Source organism: Balaenoptera borealis (assembly GCF_965194805.1).
Source record: "Balaenoptera borealis genome assembly, chromosome: 6".
Classification (NCBI taxonomy): Eukaryota; Metazoa; Chordata; class Mammalia; order Artiodactyla; family Balaenopteridae; genus Balaenoptera; species Balaenoptera borealis.
The window spans coordinates 129,065,157-129,084,856 of record NC_138863.1 but is presented as its reverse complement, the minus strand read 5'-3'; the positions used below and the strand labels follow the sequence as shown (position 1 = coordinate 129,084,856).

The 19,700-nt window shown below is 39.0% G+C and overlaps 1 protein-coding gene across 2 annotated transcripts in view; it reads left to right on the top strand.

Annotated features, from left to right (window-relative positions):
• Positions 1–19,700, top strand: part of OCA2 (OCA2 melanosomal transmembrane protein) — a 299,659-nt gene that overhangs the window by 137,625 nt on the left and 142,334 nt on the right. For both annotated transcript variants that reach the window (XM_082395480.1, XM_082395481.1), the window contains one exon: positions 12,566–12,698. In XM_082395480.1, coding sequence (XP_082251606.1) covers positions 12,566–12,698 — 133 coding nt within the window. The remainder of the gene's footprint in view (positions 1–12,565; positions 12,699–19,700) is intronic.

Sequence of the window (19,700 nt, the reverse complement as noted above, 5' to 3'; positions counted from 1 at the left end):
GAAAAGGAAAAACCAGAAAGAGAAATTAAAGAAACAATCCCATTTACCATCACATCAAAAAGAATAAAATACCTAGGAATAAACCTACCTAAGGAGGTAAAAGACCCATACTCCGAAAACTATAACACACTGATAAAAGAAATTGAAGATGACACTAAAAAATGGAAAGATAGACTATGTTCCTGGATTGGAAGAATCAATATTGTCAAAATAAGTATACTATCCAAGACAATCTACAGATTCAATGCAATCCTTATCAAGTTGCCAATGCAATTTTTCACAGAACTAGAACAAAATGTTTTAAAGTTTGTATGGAAACATAAAAGACTCCGAATAGCCAAAGCAATCCTGAGAAAGAAAAATAGAGCTGGAGGAATCAAGCTCCCTGACTTCAGATTATACTAGAAAGTTATAGTAATCAAAACAGTATGGTACTGGCACAAAAACAGAAATATAGATCAATGGAACAGGATAGAGAGTCCAGAAATAAACCCATGCACCTATGGTCAATTAATCTACGACAAAGGAGTCAAGACTATACAGTGGAGAAGAGACAATGTCTTCAATTAGTGGTGCTGGGAAAATTGGGCAGTTATATGTAAAAGACTGAAATTAGAACGTTGTTTAACTCCATACACAACAATAAGCTCAAAGTGGATTAAAGACCTAAATGTAAGACTGGATACTATAAAACTCTTTGAAGGAAATATAGGCAGAACACCCTCTGACATAAATTGCAGCAATATCTTTTTTGATTCATTTCCTAGAGTAATGGAAATAAAAGCAAAAATAAACAAATGGGACCCAATTAAACTCAAAAGCTTTTGCACTTCAAAGGAAACCATAAACAAAATGAAAAGACAACCCACTGAATGGTAGAAAATATTTGCAAATGTTGCCACCAACAAGGGATTAATCTCCAAAATTTACAAACAGCTCATGTGGCTCAATATAAAAAAAACAAGCAACCCACTAAAAAAATGGGCAGAAGACCTGAATAGAGATTTCTCCAAAGGAGACATACAGATTCCCAAGAAGCACATGAAAAGATGCTCAACATCACTAATTATTTGAGAAATGCAAATCAAAGCTACAATGAGATATCACCTCACACTGGTCAGAGTGGTCATCATCAGAAAGTCTACAAACAATAAATTTTGGAGAGGGTGTGGGAAAACAGGAACCATTTTACACGTTGGTGGGAATGTAAATTGGTATAGCCACCATGGAGAACAGTATGGAGGTTCCTTAAAAAGCTAAAAATAGAACTACCATATGATCCAGCAATCCCACTCCAGAGAAATTATATCTGGAGATAATTCAAAAAGATACATGCACTGTAATGTTCATGGCAGCACTGTTTACATGAGCCAAGACATGGAAGAAACCTATATGTCCATGATTAATGGGTAAAGAAGATGTGGTACATATATACAATGGAATATTACTCAGCCATAAAAAAGAATGAGATAATGCCATTTGCAGCAATGTGGACAGACCTAGAGATTATCATACTAAGTGAAGTAAGTCAGACAGAGAAAGACAAATATCATATGATGTCACTTATATGTGGAAACTAAAAAATGGTACAAATGAACTTCAAAACAGAAACAGACTCACAAACTTTGAAAACAAACTTTTGATCACCAAAGGAGAAAGATGGGGGTGAGGGATAAATTAGGCATTTGGGATTAACATATACACATTACTATATATAAAATATTGATAGATAATCAACAAGGACCTACTGTATAGCACAGGGAACTCTACTCAATATTCTGTAATAACTTATAGGGGAAAAGAATCTGAAAAAGAATAGATTTATGTATATGTATAATTGAATCACTTTGATGTACACCTGAAACTAATACATTGTAGAACAACTATACTCCAACATAAAATAAAAATTAAAAAAAAAACAAAACAAAAAACCACTACTAGGCTTTAGAACAGTCAAAAAGTCACATCTGAAAAATCTCCACATTCTGTCTCAGGATTAGGCAGAAATTACAGGGAGTTGTGAGGAAAGTTCTTCCAACTTACCCTTTGCACACTCTGCTCACTCCTCCTAGGTCACGTGGGATGGCTCACCACTGGCAGAATTTCTAGTACTGAACAGGCAGATGGACAGACGTCCAGGGTCCAGCAGGTCTCCCTGGAGTAGGCACGAGTCTGCAGTGCTGTTTAGGATCCCATGTGCAATGACACATTGTCCCTTCATCTCCCAACTGGCTGACTGGGATATTGTCTTCCTCCTTTTATTTATTTATTTATTTATTTATTTATTTATTTATTTATTTATTTATTTATTTATTTAGAACGTTTTTATTGGAGTATAATTGCTTCACAACAGTGTGTTAGTTTCTGCTTTATAACGAAGTGAATCAGTTATACATATACATATATCCCCATATCTCTTCCCTCTTGCATCTCCCTCCCTCCCACCCTCCCTATCCCACCCTTCTAGCTGGTCACAAAGCACCGAGCTGATCTCCCTGTGCTATGCAACTCCTTCCCACTAGCTATCTATTTTACATTTGGTAGTGTGTATATGTCCATATATACACTACAACTCTCTCACTTTGTTCCAGCTAACCCTTCCCCCTCCCCGTGTCCTCAAGTCCATTTTCTAGTAGGTCTGCATCTTTCTTCTCATCTTGCCCCAAGGTTCTTGATGACCCTTTTTTTTTTTTAGATTCCATGTATATGTGTTAGCATATGGTATTTGTTTTTCAATTTCAGACTTACTTCACTCTGTAAGACAGACTCTAGGTCCATCCACCTCACTACAAATAACTCAATTTCTTTCCTTTTTATGGCTGAGTAATATTCCATTGTATATATGTGCCACATCTTTTTTTTTTAACATCTTTATTGGAGTATAATTGCTTCACAACAGTGTGTTAGTTTCTGCTTTATAACAAAGTGAATTAGTTATACATATACATGTGTTCCCATATCTCTTCCCTCTTGTGTCTCCCTCCCTCCCACCCTCCCTATCCCACCCCTCTAGATGGTCACAAAGCACCAAGCTGATCTCCCTGTGCTATGCGGCTGCTTCCCACTAGCTATCTATTTTATGTTTGGTAGTGTATATATGTCCATGCCACTCTCTCACTTTGTCCCAGCTTACCCTTCCCCCTCCCCATATCCTCAAGTCCATTCTCTAGTACGTCTGTGTCTTTATTCCTGTCTTACCCCTAGGTTCTTCATGACCTTTTTTTTTTTCTCTTAGATTCCATATATGTGTGTTAGCATACTGTATTTGTTTTTCTTTTTCTGACTTACTTCACTCTGTATGACAGATTCTAGGTCCATCCACCTCACTACAAATAACTCAATTTCGTTTCTTTTTATGGCTGAGTAATATTCCATTGTATATATGAGCCATGTCTTCTTTATCCATTCATCTGTTGATGGACACTTAGGTTGCTTCCATGTCCTGGCTATTGTAAATAGAGCTGCAATGAACATTTCGGTACATGACTCTTTCTGAATTATGGTTTTCTCAGGGTATATGCCCAGTAGTGGGATTGCTGGGTCATATGGTAATTCTACTTTTAGTTTTTTAAGGAACCTCCATACTGTTCTCCATAGTGGCTGTATCAATTTACATTCCCACCAACAGTGCAAGAGTGTTCCCTTTTCTCCACACCCTCTCCAGCATTTATTGTTTCTAGATTTTTTGATGATGGCCATTCTGACCGGTGTGAGATGATATCTCATTGTAGTTTTGATTTGCATTTCTCTAATGATTAAGGATGTTGAGCATTCTTTCATGTGTTTGTTGGCAATCTGTATATCTTCTTTGGAGAAATGTCTATTTAGGTCTTCTGCCCATTTTCGGCTTGGGTTGTTTGTTTTTTTGATATCGAGCTGCATGAGCTGCTTGTAAATTTTGGAGATCAATCCTTTGTCAGTTGCTTCATTTGCAAATATTTTCTCCCATTCTGAGGGTTGTCTTTTGGTCTTGTTTATGGTTTCTTTTGCTGTGCAAAAGCTTTTAAGTTTCATTAGGTCCCATTTGCTTATTTTTGTTATTATTTCCATTTCTCTAGAGGTGGGTCAAAAAGGATCTGGCTGTGATTTATGTCATAGAGTGTTCTGCCTATGTTTTCCTCTAAGAGTTTGAAAGTGTCTGGCCTTACATTTAGGTCTTTAATCCATTTTGAGTTTACTTTTCGGTATGGTGTTAGGGAGTGTTCTAATTTCATTTTTTTACATGTAGCTGTCCAGTTTTCCCAGCACCACTTATTGAAGAGGCTGTCTTTTCTCTATTGTATATTCTTGCCTCCCTTATCAAGGATAAGGTGACCAAATGTGCGTCGGTTTATCTCTGGGCTTTCTATCCTGTTCCATTGATCTATAGTTCTGTTTTTGTGCCAGTACCATACTGTCTTGATTACTGTAGCTTTGTAGTAGAGTCTGAAGTCAGGGAGCCAGATTCCTCCAGCTCCGTTTTTCTTTCTCAAGATTGCTTTGGCTATTTGGGGTCTTTTGTGTTTCCATACAAATTGTAAAATTTTTTCTTCTAGTTCTGTGAAAAATGTCAGTGGTAGTTCGCTCGGGATCGCATTGAATCTGTAGATTGCTTTGGGTAGTAGAGTTATTTTCACAATGTTGATTCTTCCAATCCAAGAACATGGGATATCTCTCCATCTGTTTGTATCATCTTTAATTTCTTTCATCAGTGTCTTATAATTTTCTGTATACAGGTCTTTGTCTCCTTAGGTAGGTTTATTCCTGGGTATTTTATTCTTTTTGTTGCACTGGTAAATGAGAATGTTTTCTTAATTTCACTTTCAGATTTTTCATCAGTAGTGTATAGAAATACAAGAGATTTCTGTGCATTAATTTTGTATCCTGCTACTTTACCAAATTCATTGATTAGCTCTAGTAGTTTTCTGGTAGCATCTTTAGGATTCTCTATGTATAGTATCATGTCATCTGCAAACAGTGACAGCTTTACTTCTTTACTGATTTGGATTCCTTTTGTTTCTTTTTCTTCTCTGATTGCTGTGGCTAAAACTTCCAAAACTATGTTAAATAGTAGTGGTGAGAGTGGGCAACCTTCTCTTGTTCCTGATTTTTGTGGAAATGGTTTCAGGGTTTCACCATTGAGGATGATGTTGGCTGTGGGTTTGTCTTATATGGCCTTTATTATGTTGAGGAAATTTCCCTCTATGCCTACTTTCTGGAAGGTTTTTATCATAAATTGGTGTTGAATTTTGTCGAAAGCTTTCCCTGCATCTATTGAGATGATCATATGGTTTTTCTCCTTCAATTTGTTAATATGGTGTATCACATTGATTGATTTGCATATATTGAAGAATCCTTGCATTCCTGGGATAAACCCCACTTGATCATGGTGTATGATCCTTTTAATGTGCTGTTGGATTCTGTTGACTAGTATTTTGTTGAGGATTTTTGCATCTATGTTCATCAGTGATATTTGTCTGTAGTTTTGGTTTTGGGGACATCTTTGTCTGGTTTTGGTATCAGGGTGATGATGGCCTCGTAGAATCAGTTTGGGAGTGTTCCTCCCTCTACTACGTTTTGGAAGAGTTTGAGAAGGTAGGTGTTAGCTCTTCTCTAAATGTTTGATAGAATTCACCTGTGAAGCCATCTGATCCTGGGCTTTTGTTTGTTGGAAGATTTTTAATCACAGTTTCAATTTCAGTGCTTGTGATTGGTCTGTTCATATTTTCTATTTCTTCCTGGTTCAGTCTCGGCAGGTTGTGCATTTGTAGGAATCTGTCCATTTCTTCCAGGTTGTCCATTTAATTGGCATAGAGTTGCTTGTAGTAATCTCTCATGATCGTTTGTATTTCTGCAGTGTCAGTTGTTACTTCTCCTTTTTCATTTCTAATTCTATGGATTTCAGTCTTCTCCCTTTTTTTCTTGATGAGTCTGGCTAATGGTTTATCAATTTTGTTTATCTTCTGAAAGAACCAACTTTTAGTTTTATTGATCTTTGGTATCGTTTCCTTCATTTCTTTTTCATTTATTTCTCATTTGATCTTTATGATTTCTTTCCTTCTGCTAACTTTGGGGTTTTTTATTCTTCTTTTTCTAATTGCTTTAAGGGGAAGTTTAGGTTGTTTATTTGAGATGTTTCTTGTTTCTGAACATAGGATTGTATTGCTATAAACTTCCCTCTTAGAACTACTTTTGCTGCATCCCATAGGTTTTAGGTCATTGTGATTTCATTGTCATTTGTTCCTAGGTAGTTTTTGATTTCCTCTTTGATTTCTTCAGTGATCTCTTGGTTATTAAGTAGTGTATTGTTTAGCCTCCATGTGTTTGTATTTTTCCAGATTTTTTCCTGTAATTGATATCTAGTCTTATAGCATTGTGGTCAGAAAAGATACTTGATATGATTTCAATTTTCTTAACTTTACCAAGGCTTGACTTGTGATCCAAGATATGATCTATCCTGGAGAATGTTCCATAAGCACTTGAGAAGAAAGTGTATTCTGTTGTTTTTGGATTGAATGTCTTATAAATATCAATTAAGTCCATCTTGTTTAATGTATCATTTAAAGTTTGTGTTTCCTTATTTATTTTCATTTAGGATGATCTGTTCATTGGTGAAAGTGGGATGTTAACGTCACCTACTATGATTGTGTTACTGTCTATGTCCCCTTTTATGGCTGTTAGTATTTACCTTATGTATTGAGGTGCTGTAATGTTGGGTGCATACATATTTACAATTGTTATATCTTCTTCTTGGATTGATCCCTTGATCATTATGTAGTGTCCTTCTTTGTCTCTTGTAATAACCTTTGTTTTAAATTCTATTTTGTCTGATATAAGAATTGCTACTCCAGCTTCCTTTTGATTTCCATTTCTATGGAATATCTTTTTCCATCTCCTCACTTTCAGTCTGTATGTGTCCCTAGATCTGAAGTGGGTCTCTTTTAGACAGGATATATACAGGTCTTGTGTTTGTATCCATTCAGCCAGTCTATGTCTTTTGGTTGGAGCATTTAATCCAGTTACATTTAAGGTAATTATCAATATGTATGTTCCTATTACTATTTTCTTAATTGTTTTGGGTTTGTTATTGTAGGTGTTTTCCTTCTCTTGTGTTTCCTGCCTAGGGAAGTTCCTTTAGCATTTGTTGTAAAGCTGGTTTAGTGGTGCTGAATTCTCTTAGCTTTTGCTTGTCTGTTAAGATTTTAATTTCTCCATCAAATCTGAATGAGATTTTTTCTGGATAGAGTAATCTTGGTTGTAGGTTTTTCCCTTTCATCACTTTAATTATGTCCTGCCACTCTCTTCTGGCTTGCAGAGTTTTTGCTGAAAGATCAGCTATTAACCTTATGGGGATTCCCTTGAATGTTATTTGTTGGTTTTCCCTTGCTGCTTTTAATATTTTTTCTTTGTATTTAATTTTTGATAGTGTGATTAATATGTGTCTTGCTGTGTTTCTCCTTGGATTTATCCTGTATGGGACTCTCTATGTTTCCTGGACTTGATATACTATTTCCTTACCAATATTAGGAAAGTTTTCAACTATAATCTCTTCAAATATTTTCTCAGTCCCTTCCTTTTTCTCTTCTTCTTCCTGGACCCCTATAATTTGAATGTTGGTGCATTTAATATTGTCCCAAGGTCTCTGAGACTGTCCTCAATTCTTTTCATTCATTTTTCTTTATTCTGCTCTGCAGTAGTTATTTCCACTATTTTATCTTCCAGGTCATTTATCCGTTCTTCTGCCTCAGTTATTCTGCTATTGATTCCTTCTAGAGAACTTTTAAGTGCATTTATTGTGTTGTTCATGATTGTTTGTTTGCTCTTTAGTTCTTCTAGGTCCTTGTTAAATGTTTGTTGTAGTTTCTCCATTCTATTTCCAAGATTTTGGATCATCTTTACTATTATTATTCTGAATTCTTTTTCAGGTAGACAGCCTATTTCCTCTTCATTTGTTAAATTTGGTGGGTTTTTACCTTGCTCCTTCATCTGCTGTGTATTTCTTTGTCTTCTCATTTTGCTTAACTTACTGTGTTTGGGGTCTCCTTTTCAGGAACCTTCAGGCTGCAGGTTCGTAGTTCCCATTGTTTTTGGTGTCTGTCCCAGTGGCTAAGGTTGGTTCAGTGGGTTGTGTAGGCTTCCTGGTGGAGGGGACTCGCGCCTGTCTTCTGGTGGATAAGGCTGTATCTTGTCCTTCTGGTGGGCAGGTCCACGTCTGGTGGTGTGTTTTGGGGTGTCTGTGACCTTATCATGATTTTAGGCAGCCTCTCTGCTAATGGGTGGGGTTGTGTTCCTCTCTTGCTAGTCTTTTGGCATAGGGTGTCCAGCACTGTAGCTTGCTGGGCGTTGAGTGGAGCTGGGTCTTGGCATTGAGATGGAGATCTCTGGGAGATTTTTGGCATTTGATATTACATGGAGCTGGGAGGTCTCTGGTGGACCAACGTCCTGAAATTGGCTCTCCCACCTCAGAGGCACAGCCCTGATGCCTGGCTGGAGCACCAAGAGCCTGTCATCCACATGGCTCAGAATAAAAGGGAGAAAAAAAGAACGAAAGAAAGAAAAAGATAAAATAAAATAAGATAAAATAAAAAAGTTATTAAAATAAAAAAATTATATAAAAATTTTTTTAAAGTAATTTAAAAAGAAAAAAAAAAAGAGAACCACCAAACCAAAAAACCAATCCACCAATGATAATAAGTGCTGAAAACTATATTTTAAAACAAAACAAAACAAAACAAAAAACGGACAGACAGAACCCTAGGACAAATGGTAAAAGCAAAGCTATACAGGCAAAATCACACACAGAAGCATACGCTTACACACTCAGAAAGAGAGAAAAAGGGGGAAAAAAAATATATCGTTGCTCCCAAAGTCCACCTCCTCAATTTGGGATGATTCGTTGTCTATTCAGGTATTCCACAGATGCAGCATACAGCAAGTTGACTGTGGAGATTTAATCCGCTGCTCCTGAGGCTGCTGGGAGAGATTTCCCTTTTTCTTCTTTGTTCGCACAGCTCCTGGGGTTCAGCTTTGGATTTGGCCACGCTTTTGCCTGTAGGTCGCCTGAGGGCATCTGTTCTTCACTCAGACAGGACAGGGTTAAAGGAGCAGCTGATTTGGGGGTCTGGCTCACTCAGGCTGGGGGGTGGGAGGGTTACGGAGTGTGGGGCAAGCCTGCAGAAGCAGAGACCAGTGTGACGTTGCAGTAGCCTGAGGCGTGCCATGTGTTCTCCTTGGGAAGTTGTCCCTGGATCACGGGACCCTGGCAGTGGCGGGCTGCACCGGCTCCCGGGAGGGGCGGTGTGGATAGTGACCTGTGCTTGCTCACAGGCTTTTTGGTGGTGGCAGCAGCAGCCTTAGCAACTCATGCCCGCCTCTGGTGTCCGTGCTGATAGCCGTGGCTCACGCCCCACTCTGGAGCTCGTTTAGGTGGTGCTCTGAATCCCCTCTCCTCACGCACCAGGAAACAAAGAGGCAAGAAAAAGTCTCTTTCCTCTTCCGCAGCTGCAGACTTTTTCCCCGGACTCCCTCCTGGCTAGCTGTGGTGCACTAGCCCCTTCAGGCTGTGTTCACGCCGCCAACCTCAGTCCTTTCCTTGGGATCTGACCTCCGAAGCCCGAGCCTCAGCTCCCAGCCCCCGCCCGCCCCGGCGGGTGAGCAGACAAGCCTTGCGGGCTGGTGAGTGCTGCTCGGCACCGATCCTCTGTGCAGGAATCTCTCCGCTTTGTCCTCCGCACCCCTGTTGCTGCGCTCTCCTCCATGGCTCTGAAGCTCCCCCCTCCACCACCCGCATCTCTGCCCGTGAAGGGGCTTCTAGTGTGCGGAAACCTTTCCTCCTTCACAGCTCCCTCCCACTGGTGCAGGTCCTGTCCCTATTCTTTTGTCTCTGTTTTTTCCTTTTTCTTTTGCCCTACCCAGGTGCGTGGGGAGTTTCTTGCCTTTTAGGAGGTCTGAGGTCTTCTGCCAGCGTTCAGTAGGTGTTCTGTAGGAGTTGTTCCACATGTAGATGTATTTCTGATGTATTTGTGGGGAAGAAGGTGATCTCCGCATCTTACTCTTCTGCCATCTTGAAGCTCCTCCCTCAACCACCTTTTAAACAGCCCTAGAGAAGTCTCTTTAGGGGAACCATGTACCCTGTGCTTCTGAATGGCATCTCACACATCACTGGAAGGCATTTCCTACTGTGCCCCAGAGATGTGTGCAGTAGGACATTCTTCAGGCCTTTCCCATCAGGCCCCTGTGCCGTGCACCGCTGGGACCCTCCTCGTGGCTCTCCCACCAGGCTGCTGTGCTCTTGGGGCACGCTTCAAAACCAAAACAGTACAAAACAAGGCTGAGATTGAAGAAACAGAACCAGCACCTTGCAAGAAAGGGCTGCATTTAAGCACTGCACTAATGTAAGTATGATAGTGGGTGGTTTTGTTACTTTATAGCTTTGTTACAGGTTTTCCCCACTATCCGAAAATAGAGCTTTCCTATGAAACCTTTCGGAAGCCAAAATGGCATAAAGTTAAAAGAGCAGTCACCTGTTTTCATAAAAGTGAAAATCCTCCTCAGAGTTCTTTCTTAGCGAAAACAGGTGCTAATGTAGGTCTTTTGTAAAAGCAAAGTGGCATAAAGCAAAATCTGAAAAAGTGGGGGATACCTGTACTGTGTTCCAAAGGGACCCAGAATTACTCAGGATGTAAGTACTTCTGCCTTCATGCACTCCTCCCTCCAAAAAATATTAATTACATTTACATTAATTATGTTATTACATTACTTGTAATATTAATTACAATTACATTTACATTACATTCATGACTGAATTCATATACAGAAAAATATGTTAATATTATAATATATTAATATTATATTTTAAGCCATCTTCTTTGACTCAAAAGGTTTTCTGTTTTGTTTCTGATTTTAGAAGAAACTAAATGATTTTCCGGGGCCCCTAAAAGTGTCTTGGACCTTTTTTAAACCAGATATTTGGGGCATGCATTCTGTAGATAAACACAAAGTCCAAGGTAATATCCTTGTTGAAGAACTACTAGAAAAGCGGTGAATTCTTATATGGCCATTAAAAGTATGCCATGAGTCCCACCTTTTGGTAGGTCTCCCTGCTGTCTGTATGTGATTAACCTCATATAACTCCATTTGTTATTCATATGCTGTTTTCAAGGGCAACTTTTGGATGTGCAGGTAAACTGCAAGAGAATAAGAACTTCAGATCATTGCACACTGGCAAGTCTAAATTTTGACACAACTTACTGATAATGGCTTCTAAGTTGTGTCATATCTTTAGCAATGTTATAAGTGGTTTCAGATCTTTTCCAGAAATGAGGGGGACATTTAAGTAAATAAGTAAGTTTTAATAAACAACTAATATAATTGAAATCACTCCTTCCAGCTCAGGACTTTAGAAGGTGGTCTTCCTGGCTGCTGCCTTGGGCATGGTCTCTCAAGGTGGTCACTAATGACCCCTGGACCTACTCTCCCTTCCCCCATGGTCCCTCCTGCCTGGGGGTCACCCCCAATGCTTTGTCATTGTGCCTCTGACCCCTTTTTGTGGCATCAGTAGTCCATGAACACTACAGAAAAGACCTGGAGTTCTTGCCAGTAAGAAGCTGATTCTCACAGCCTGCTTCGTGGGGACAGCAGCCTCATCTGTGCTGTGAGGAGCTCAGAGGGCATGTATTTGCTGAAGGTTTAAGCAAGTGTAAACAAAAGGACAAAACTGACCAATATTGTTAGTGACTTATTCCCTAACAAATTAACCTAGTGGGGATTTCATCCAACAAGAAAGATGTTCTCAGCAGCTGACCGTGGAAAATAGCCCATAGACAGGCAAAGGAAGTGTGAGGGGAAGGAGAGGGCTCCTGCCTAGGACCCTTGAGGCTGGTTGGGACACCCTGGGGGGCTTCAGTCCTGATGGCCACTGGGTGATCTGTGGAGGACAGTGCTTTCCAGGCATGACAGTGCTCTTTCAAATTGATGGCAGTGACTTAAGTGAAATATTTTTAAAAGCCAATTTACCTTCAAATGGAAGAATGTTGCCCCATAGTCTTTTTTTTTTAAATTGAAGCATAGCTCATTTACAACGTTGTGTTAGTTTCAGGTGTACAGCAAAGTGATTCAGTTATACTTACATATATATCTATTTCTTTCAGATTCTTTTCCCGTATAGGTTATTACAAAATATTGAGTATAGTTCCCTGTGCTATAACAGTAGGTTATTGTTGGTTATCTATTTTCTCTATAGTAGTGATAGTTGTATGTTTTGTCGCCCTCAGTCCTGTTTCACCGGATCCTGGGGGACGAGTTAGTCCAGTGGTGAAGTAGACACAGCTAAGGTTGGGATTAGATGTGATGACCTGTTTTTGTTTCCTCCCAAGTTTGCTTGTCATTCAGGTAATAATTGGTTTTTCAATGTGAAAGAAACAAATCCTGAATGTTTTCAAAATCATGGTGAAGAGTACCTGTTCTGTGGGCTTTGTGCTAGGTTCCACGGCCCTTGAGCTCAGCCCTCCCTGGACCCTGCCATGGGGCTGCACCTGTGCTGCTGGAAGGCCCGTCTGTGATTTCACTTCTCCTTTCCTGTTTCTAGGGTCTGGACTTCGCTGGGTTCACCGCACACATGTTTGCTGGGATTTGCTTCGTTCTCTTGTTCTCCTTTCCACTCCTCAGACTACTTTACTGGAACAAAAAGCTGTATAACAAGGAACCCAGTGAGATTGTTGGTGAGTGGAAGTACCTCCTCATATAGCCTCAGAGTTTACTGCCACGATACTATTTTTTCCGGGGGAAGTTGCCACGAAAAGGTAGGAGGTTAATCACCTGTAGAATATCAGGGAGGCATCAGTCATTGGGATGCTGCACACTAGCATGTCCCTGTCTGCCTCCTGGTACGTAGTGTGCTTTCAGGGGCTTTAAATCCATGAGCTGTGCCTCTTTAGTTTTCTATAGAGTGAAATGTGGGAAGCAATGTCCACTGTATACAGTTTGCATGTCATGACAGCATTAAACCATGTGTATACAATACAAATAGCATGGCATATAGACTCTACTGTTCTAATATGTTTTAGTTTGAAACTAAATGTGATTACAAAAATGGCAACAGGGCTTCCCTGGTGCGCAGTTGTTGAGAATCTGCCTGCCAATGCAAGGGACACGGGTTCGAGCCCTGGTCCAGGAGGATCCCACATGCCACGGAGCAACTAGGCCCGTGAGCCACAACTACTGAGCCTGCGCGTCTGGAGCCTGTGCTCCGCAACAAGAGAGGCCGCGATAGTGAGAGGCCCGTGCACCGCGATGAAGAGTGGCCCCCGCTTGCCGCAACTAGAGAAAGCCCTCGCACAGAAACGAAGACCCAACACAGCCATAAATTAAATAAATAAATAAAAATAAAAAAATAAACAGGAACTGTTGTTTAAAAAAAAAACAAAGGCAACATAATCCAGCACAGGGGATAAAATACTGTGTCAATCAAGATCATATTGGCAAGGCAGTGGCCAGGAGGAATAGGGCTCGTGGCCATCTTATGGTTTTGCATTTTCCTCACTTAAAATTTTTAGTAGATGTTTTATTGACAGCTTTACTGGTCAGGATAGATTAGAAGCAATAGACTATTTGGGAAACAGCCAGCCTCTTCTTGGCCAGGCCCAGTGCAAGACACTGTGCAGGTTGCCTTGGTAACAGAGGGGACCACTGCAAATGATTCCATTACTTCTCTGTTTTGAAGAAAATTTTAATCAACGTTTGCTTTTTATTTTAAAATAGATACTTCTTGCAATGAGGTACCTTGATCCACGTTTCTCATTGACCAGTGTATTAATTTGCTAGGGCTGTTACAACAAAGTACCACAGACTGGGTGGCTTAAACAAAAGATGGTTTATTTCCATAGAAGTTAAGTTAAAAAGCCACCTATTGTGGCTTATTACCTCATAGTTCTGGAGGCTGGAATTCCAAAATCATGGATTGGTTGGCTGTGAGGAAGGATCTGTTCCAGGCCTGTCTCCTTAGCTTTTAGATGGCTGTATTCATGTTAACATGGCATTCTTCCTGTGTGTGTCTGTGTCCACATTTCTGCATTTGTAAGGACACCAGTCATCTTGGATTTGGGGCCATTCTAATGACCTCACCTTAACTAATTACATCTGCAATGACCCTATTTTCAAATAAGGTCACATTCTGATGTACTGGGGGTTAGGACTTCAACACATCAATTTTGGGCGGACACTATTCAACCCATAGCAACCAGTTAGAGGTGTTCAAAATGTTTTATCATCAACTAGTATATGTAAAGTGGGGTAACTTAATTTTTAGGTTTAGTTTTCTAATGGAAAGGATCATACCAATGGATAGCTAAGGAGACTATAATCAATTACAATGGCTAATCTGTCTCTAGAAGCTTGTGTGGGCACAGCTGCCCCTCTCCCCAACATCCCTCAACTGCCCTGGTGATCAGAATGACTCGGGAATGACTGTTATATATACAGGTTACCAGGGCCACCCCCAGGAAATCTATGCTGTGAATAAGCTCTTCTGGAGAGTCTTATCTTGAGATTAATTTAGATATACTGATTTGGAAGTATAGAAACAAGTCTGTGTAATTGACTCCTCCACTCTTCCAGAGTAAGGAGCTGAGGAAAACTTCGAGGGAAGGGAGAGGGTATGGTTGGGACATGGATAATGCTGAAACCCTATGGCAATGCCAAGACAGGCTGTAAATCAGCACACAGTGAGCTGTGCAGAGCCAGAGCAATCACTCTGAGCCACTGTTGGGTATAGGGGTCTCCAATTTTGGGGTGCTTGGTATAACTACAGATTACTAAGCCCCACCCCAGAGATTTGGGTTCAGCAGGTCTTTGGTGTGTACAGAGCATCTGTCAGATGCTTGGTTATGCTGCAGTAAAAAGTAACCCTGAAATCTCAGTGACTCTTCCTCACTTTGACCTCATGCCCACTGTGGGCTGGCAGTGCCTTCCTGGTCAATAGTTCTCAGAGCCCTGAGCTGCTGGTCATCATACAGAGAGAACCACATGTTCCACTCTACCACTGAATGACACAGTTCATCCTGACTGTCACCAGGCCTCACCAGTTGCAGGGACCGGGATGAGTCAGCCTGCCAAGTGATCAGAATGGGAGAGAATTTGACTTATTTGTTTAAAAGCACAAATAATCACCAGAGTCTGCCCCTCTGGTCACCAAATATCACCTCATGCTTCTTCTTCCTAATATTTTATATAGAATTTTTATATCTTTGTACAATAGGGATATTGGTGTGTAGTGTCTTCTCTTGAAATGTCTACTTTTTGCTGTCCTCAAAGGATGAATATAGAAGTATACCCTCTTCAGTTTTTGGGAAGAGATGGTGTAAAATTGCTACTACTTTTTTCCTTAAATGTTTGCCAGGATATTTAAAGGCTTGGACCTCCCTCCCTCCCTCCCTCCCTTCCTTTCTTTCCTTCCTTCTAGTTTTTAACTACATATTCAATCTTTAATAGATATAGGGCTAGCTATTAAGGTTGTCTATTTCTTCTTGAGTGCTCACTTGTGGTTTATGTCTTTAAAGGAATTTGTCCATCATACCTCAGTTGTTGAAAGAATTATTCTAAAATTGTTCATAATTGTTTTTCTTTATCCTTTTAATGGCTATAGAACTTTTTAAATTGAAGTATAGTTGATTTGCAATATTGTGTTAGTTTTAGGTGTACAACAAAGTGATTCAGTTATATATATATATATTTTTCAGATTCTTTTCTGTTAGGTTATTATAAGATATTGAGTATAGTTCCCTGTGTTATACAGTAAACCCTTGTTGCTTATCTGTTTTATGCATCATATTTTGTATCCATTAATCCTATACTCCTAATTTATACCTCCCCTTCCTTTTCCCCTTTGGTAAACATAAGTTTATTTTCTATGTCTGTGAGTCTGTTTCTGTTTTGTATATAGGTTAATTTGTGTTATTTTTTAGATTCCAAGTATAAGTGATATCCTATAATACTTGACTTTCTTTGTTTGACTTACTTCACTTAGTATGATATTCTCTACGTCCATGTTGCATGTTGCTGCAAATGGCAATATTTCATTCTTTTTATGGATGAATAATATTCCATTGTATATATACACCACATCTTCCAACCAATCATCTATTGATGGGCACTTGGATTGTTTCCATGTCTTGGTTATTGTAAACAGTGTTGCTGTGAACATTGGAGTGCATGTATCTTTTTGAATTAGAATTTTCATCTTTTCTGGATATGTGCCCAAGCGTGGAATTGCTGGATCATATGGTAACCTTATTTTTGGTTTTTCAAGGAACCTCCATAATGTTCTCCATAGTGGCTGCACCAATTTACATTCCCACCAACAGTGTAGGAGGGTTCCCTTTTCTACACACCCTCTCCAGCATTTATTATTTGTAGACTTTTTAATGATGGCCATTCTGACTGGTGTGTTGTGGAACCTCATTGTAGTTTTGATTTGTGTTTCTCTAATAATTAGTGATACTGAGCATCATTTCATGTGCCTGATGGCCATCTGTGTGTCTTCTTTGGAGAAATACCTATTTAGGTCTTCTGCCAATTTTTTGATTGGGTTGTTTGGTTTTTGATATTGGGTTGTATGAGCTGTTTGTATATTTTGGATTAATATCTCTTGTCAGTTGCATCATTTGCAAATATTTTCCCCCGTTCTGTAGGTTGTCTTTCATTTTGTTGATAGTTTCCTTTGCTGTGCAAAAACTTTTATGTTTGGTTAGGTCCCATTTGTTTATCTTTGCTTTTATTTCTTTTCCTTGGTAAACTGATTTAAGAAAGTATTGCTATGATTTATGTCCAAGAAGTTTCACCTATGTTCTCTTCTAGGAGTTTATGGTGTCATGTCTTATATTTAGGTCTTTAAACCATTTTGAGTTTATTTTTGTGTATGGTGTGAAGGAGTGTTCTAATTTCATTGATTTACATGAGGCTGTCCAGCTTTCCCGACACCACTTGCTGAAGAGACTGTCTTTTCTCCATTGTATATTCTTGCCTCTTTTGTTGTAGATGAACTGACCATAGGTGTTTGGGCTTATTTCTGGCTCTCTATTCTGTTCCATTGAGCTATATGTCTGTTTCTGTGCCAATATCATGCTGTTTTGATTACTGTAGCTTTGTAGTATTGTCTGAAGTCTGGGAGGGTTATGTAATGGCCATAGAATTTTTAGTAAAGGAACCTCTCTAATTCCTGATACTGGATTTATGTCTTCACTTTTTTTCTGATTGGTCTGTCTAGAGGTTTATCAATGTTATTGATCTCAACCAGCTTTTGATTATATAGATTTTTTTCTACATTTTTTCTCTTTTAATGATTTATACTCTGATATTTATTATAAATAAATACTTTGCTTACTTTGGGTTTATTTATTTATTTATTCTTCTTTTACTAGTTTCTTAATGCGAAGGTTGAGGTTATTGGTTTTATATATATCTTATTTTCGAGTATAGGTATTTAGTGCTCTAAATTTCCTTCTAAATAGTGGTCTCCCACCAATTTTGATATGTTTTGCTTTATTTCCCTTCAATTCAAATTACTTTCTAATTTCCATTTTGATTTCTTCTTTGATCCTTGGATATTTTAGATGTATTTACCTACACCAAATTTGGGGATTTTTGCAGTTACCAAATTTAATTTCATAGTGGTCAGAGAATATATTTTGTAAAACTTGAATCCTTTTGAATGGATTGAAACCTGTTTTATGGTAGAATGTGGCCTATTCTCATAAATATTCTATTTGCACTAGAAAAGAATATGTATTCTGCTGTTGTTGGTTGGAGTTATGTCAATATGAACAATTAGGTCAAGTTGACTGATAACGTTATTCAGGTCATCCATATTCTTGCTGATTTTCTGTCCACTTGTCTATCAATTATTGAGAGGTGGATATAGAAATCTCTGATTAAGACTGTGGATTTGTCTATTTATCTTTGCAATTCTATGATTTTTTGCTTTACATATTTCAAAATTTTGTTACTAAGGTACATAAACATTTAGGGTTATTATGTCCTCTTGAAGAATTAACATCTTTATCATTATGAAGTACCCTTCCCTATCCATAGTAATATTATTGCTCTGAAAACTAATTTGATCTTAATGTAACAATTCCAGCTTTCTCTTTACTACTGTTAGTGTGGTATATTTTTATCATCCTTTTACTTTTAACCTTTTTGTGTCTTTATATTTAAAGTGCATTTCTTGCAAATAGCTTATAGTTGGGTCTTGCTTTTTTATCCAATCTAATAATCTGTCTTTTAATTGATATGTTTAGATAATTGAAATTTAACTTGATTAGTGATATGGTTGAATTTAAGTGTATCATCATGTCACATTTTCTAATTGTGATTTTAGTTATAATTATATCACTAACTTCAAGTGATATTATACCACTTAACATAAAGTATAAGAATCTTACAGTAGTATAATTCCATTTCTCAACTCCTGGCCTAGGTGTCTTCCCCTGAGACTCCTGAATTAGAGCCAGGTGACCCTCCTCTAGGCTCCTGGCAGCCACCACCTCCTGTGAGAGAACACATCCCACATGGTAATGTCTTTGCCTGTTTGTAACATGTACACGGCAACCACAAGTAATGCCACAAGAGGGTGGTTGAGAAGCTTGGAAAGATAGGGGCTGGTGGTAATCAGAGAGGTAGAGATGAGACATCTGATGATGTGTCCTGGTCAGGGCTAAAAGCAAGAGCTAAAACTTATACAGTGGGATCAGAGCTCACCATTTGAGGATCTTGAGTCTTCCCTAAAGATCTTTGCAGGTCATGGGGAACAATGGGCTATTTGAAAGAAGGAAGCTATCTATCATCTATCTATCTATCTATCTATCTATCTATCTATCTATCTATCTATCATCTATCTATCTATCATCTGTTTTCTTAGATGGATCAGTCTAGATAGGTAGAAGATAGATAAATAGGAACATAGATTCCTTGTTTCTATATATCTATCTCACTGTATTTATCTATAGATAGATAAATAGATATATAGACAGTTTCTATAGATGATAGATAGATCGATAGATAGGGCAAACAGTGTTTTATGATTAACCAGGGTTGGGTTGTCAGGAAGTGGCTTCAGTCAAAGGTTACTGAGGAGCAGCAATCAGAATTGGCAAATGTGAGGAGATGAAGCCTGGATAAGCTGGTGACCTGAGTCAGGAACAAGTGGATCCTGCAAGACCCACACCATCATATCCTGAACTGCTCTTGTGGCCTAGTACTGCCTTAGCTCATGTTCATTTATGATGTATCTTATTTCTCTGTCTAGCTTGTTGGAGGCCTGTCTTATAACTTGTCAATTTATTCTTCTCCTTTAACATCTAGCATGGTGTCTGACACCTATTACATGTTCAGTGCAGAAATGTAGAGGAGAATGACATTGATAAGACCAAAATGACATTTCAGGTTCATATACCTGGAAGATTAATGATGTCATATAAGAACTAAGACAGTGAGGGAAGAGAGAGTTCTGTGGGGGAAGATGGAATGTTTATCTGTGAATCTTATAGCACAAGGTTCAGAGGGCAATATCAAGTAGCTGATTGAGTTCACAGTCTTAGAGCTCAGCAGAGACAGGGTGGGGAAATGGCAGAGGAGGTGCAGAGGAAGCCTGGGAGCCAAGGAGTGGATGCTTGGCTAAACTGAGCTCTGGGTGCAAGCAGTGAGCTCCCTTCTCCTGGACAAAATTG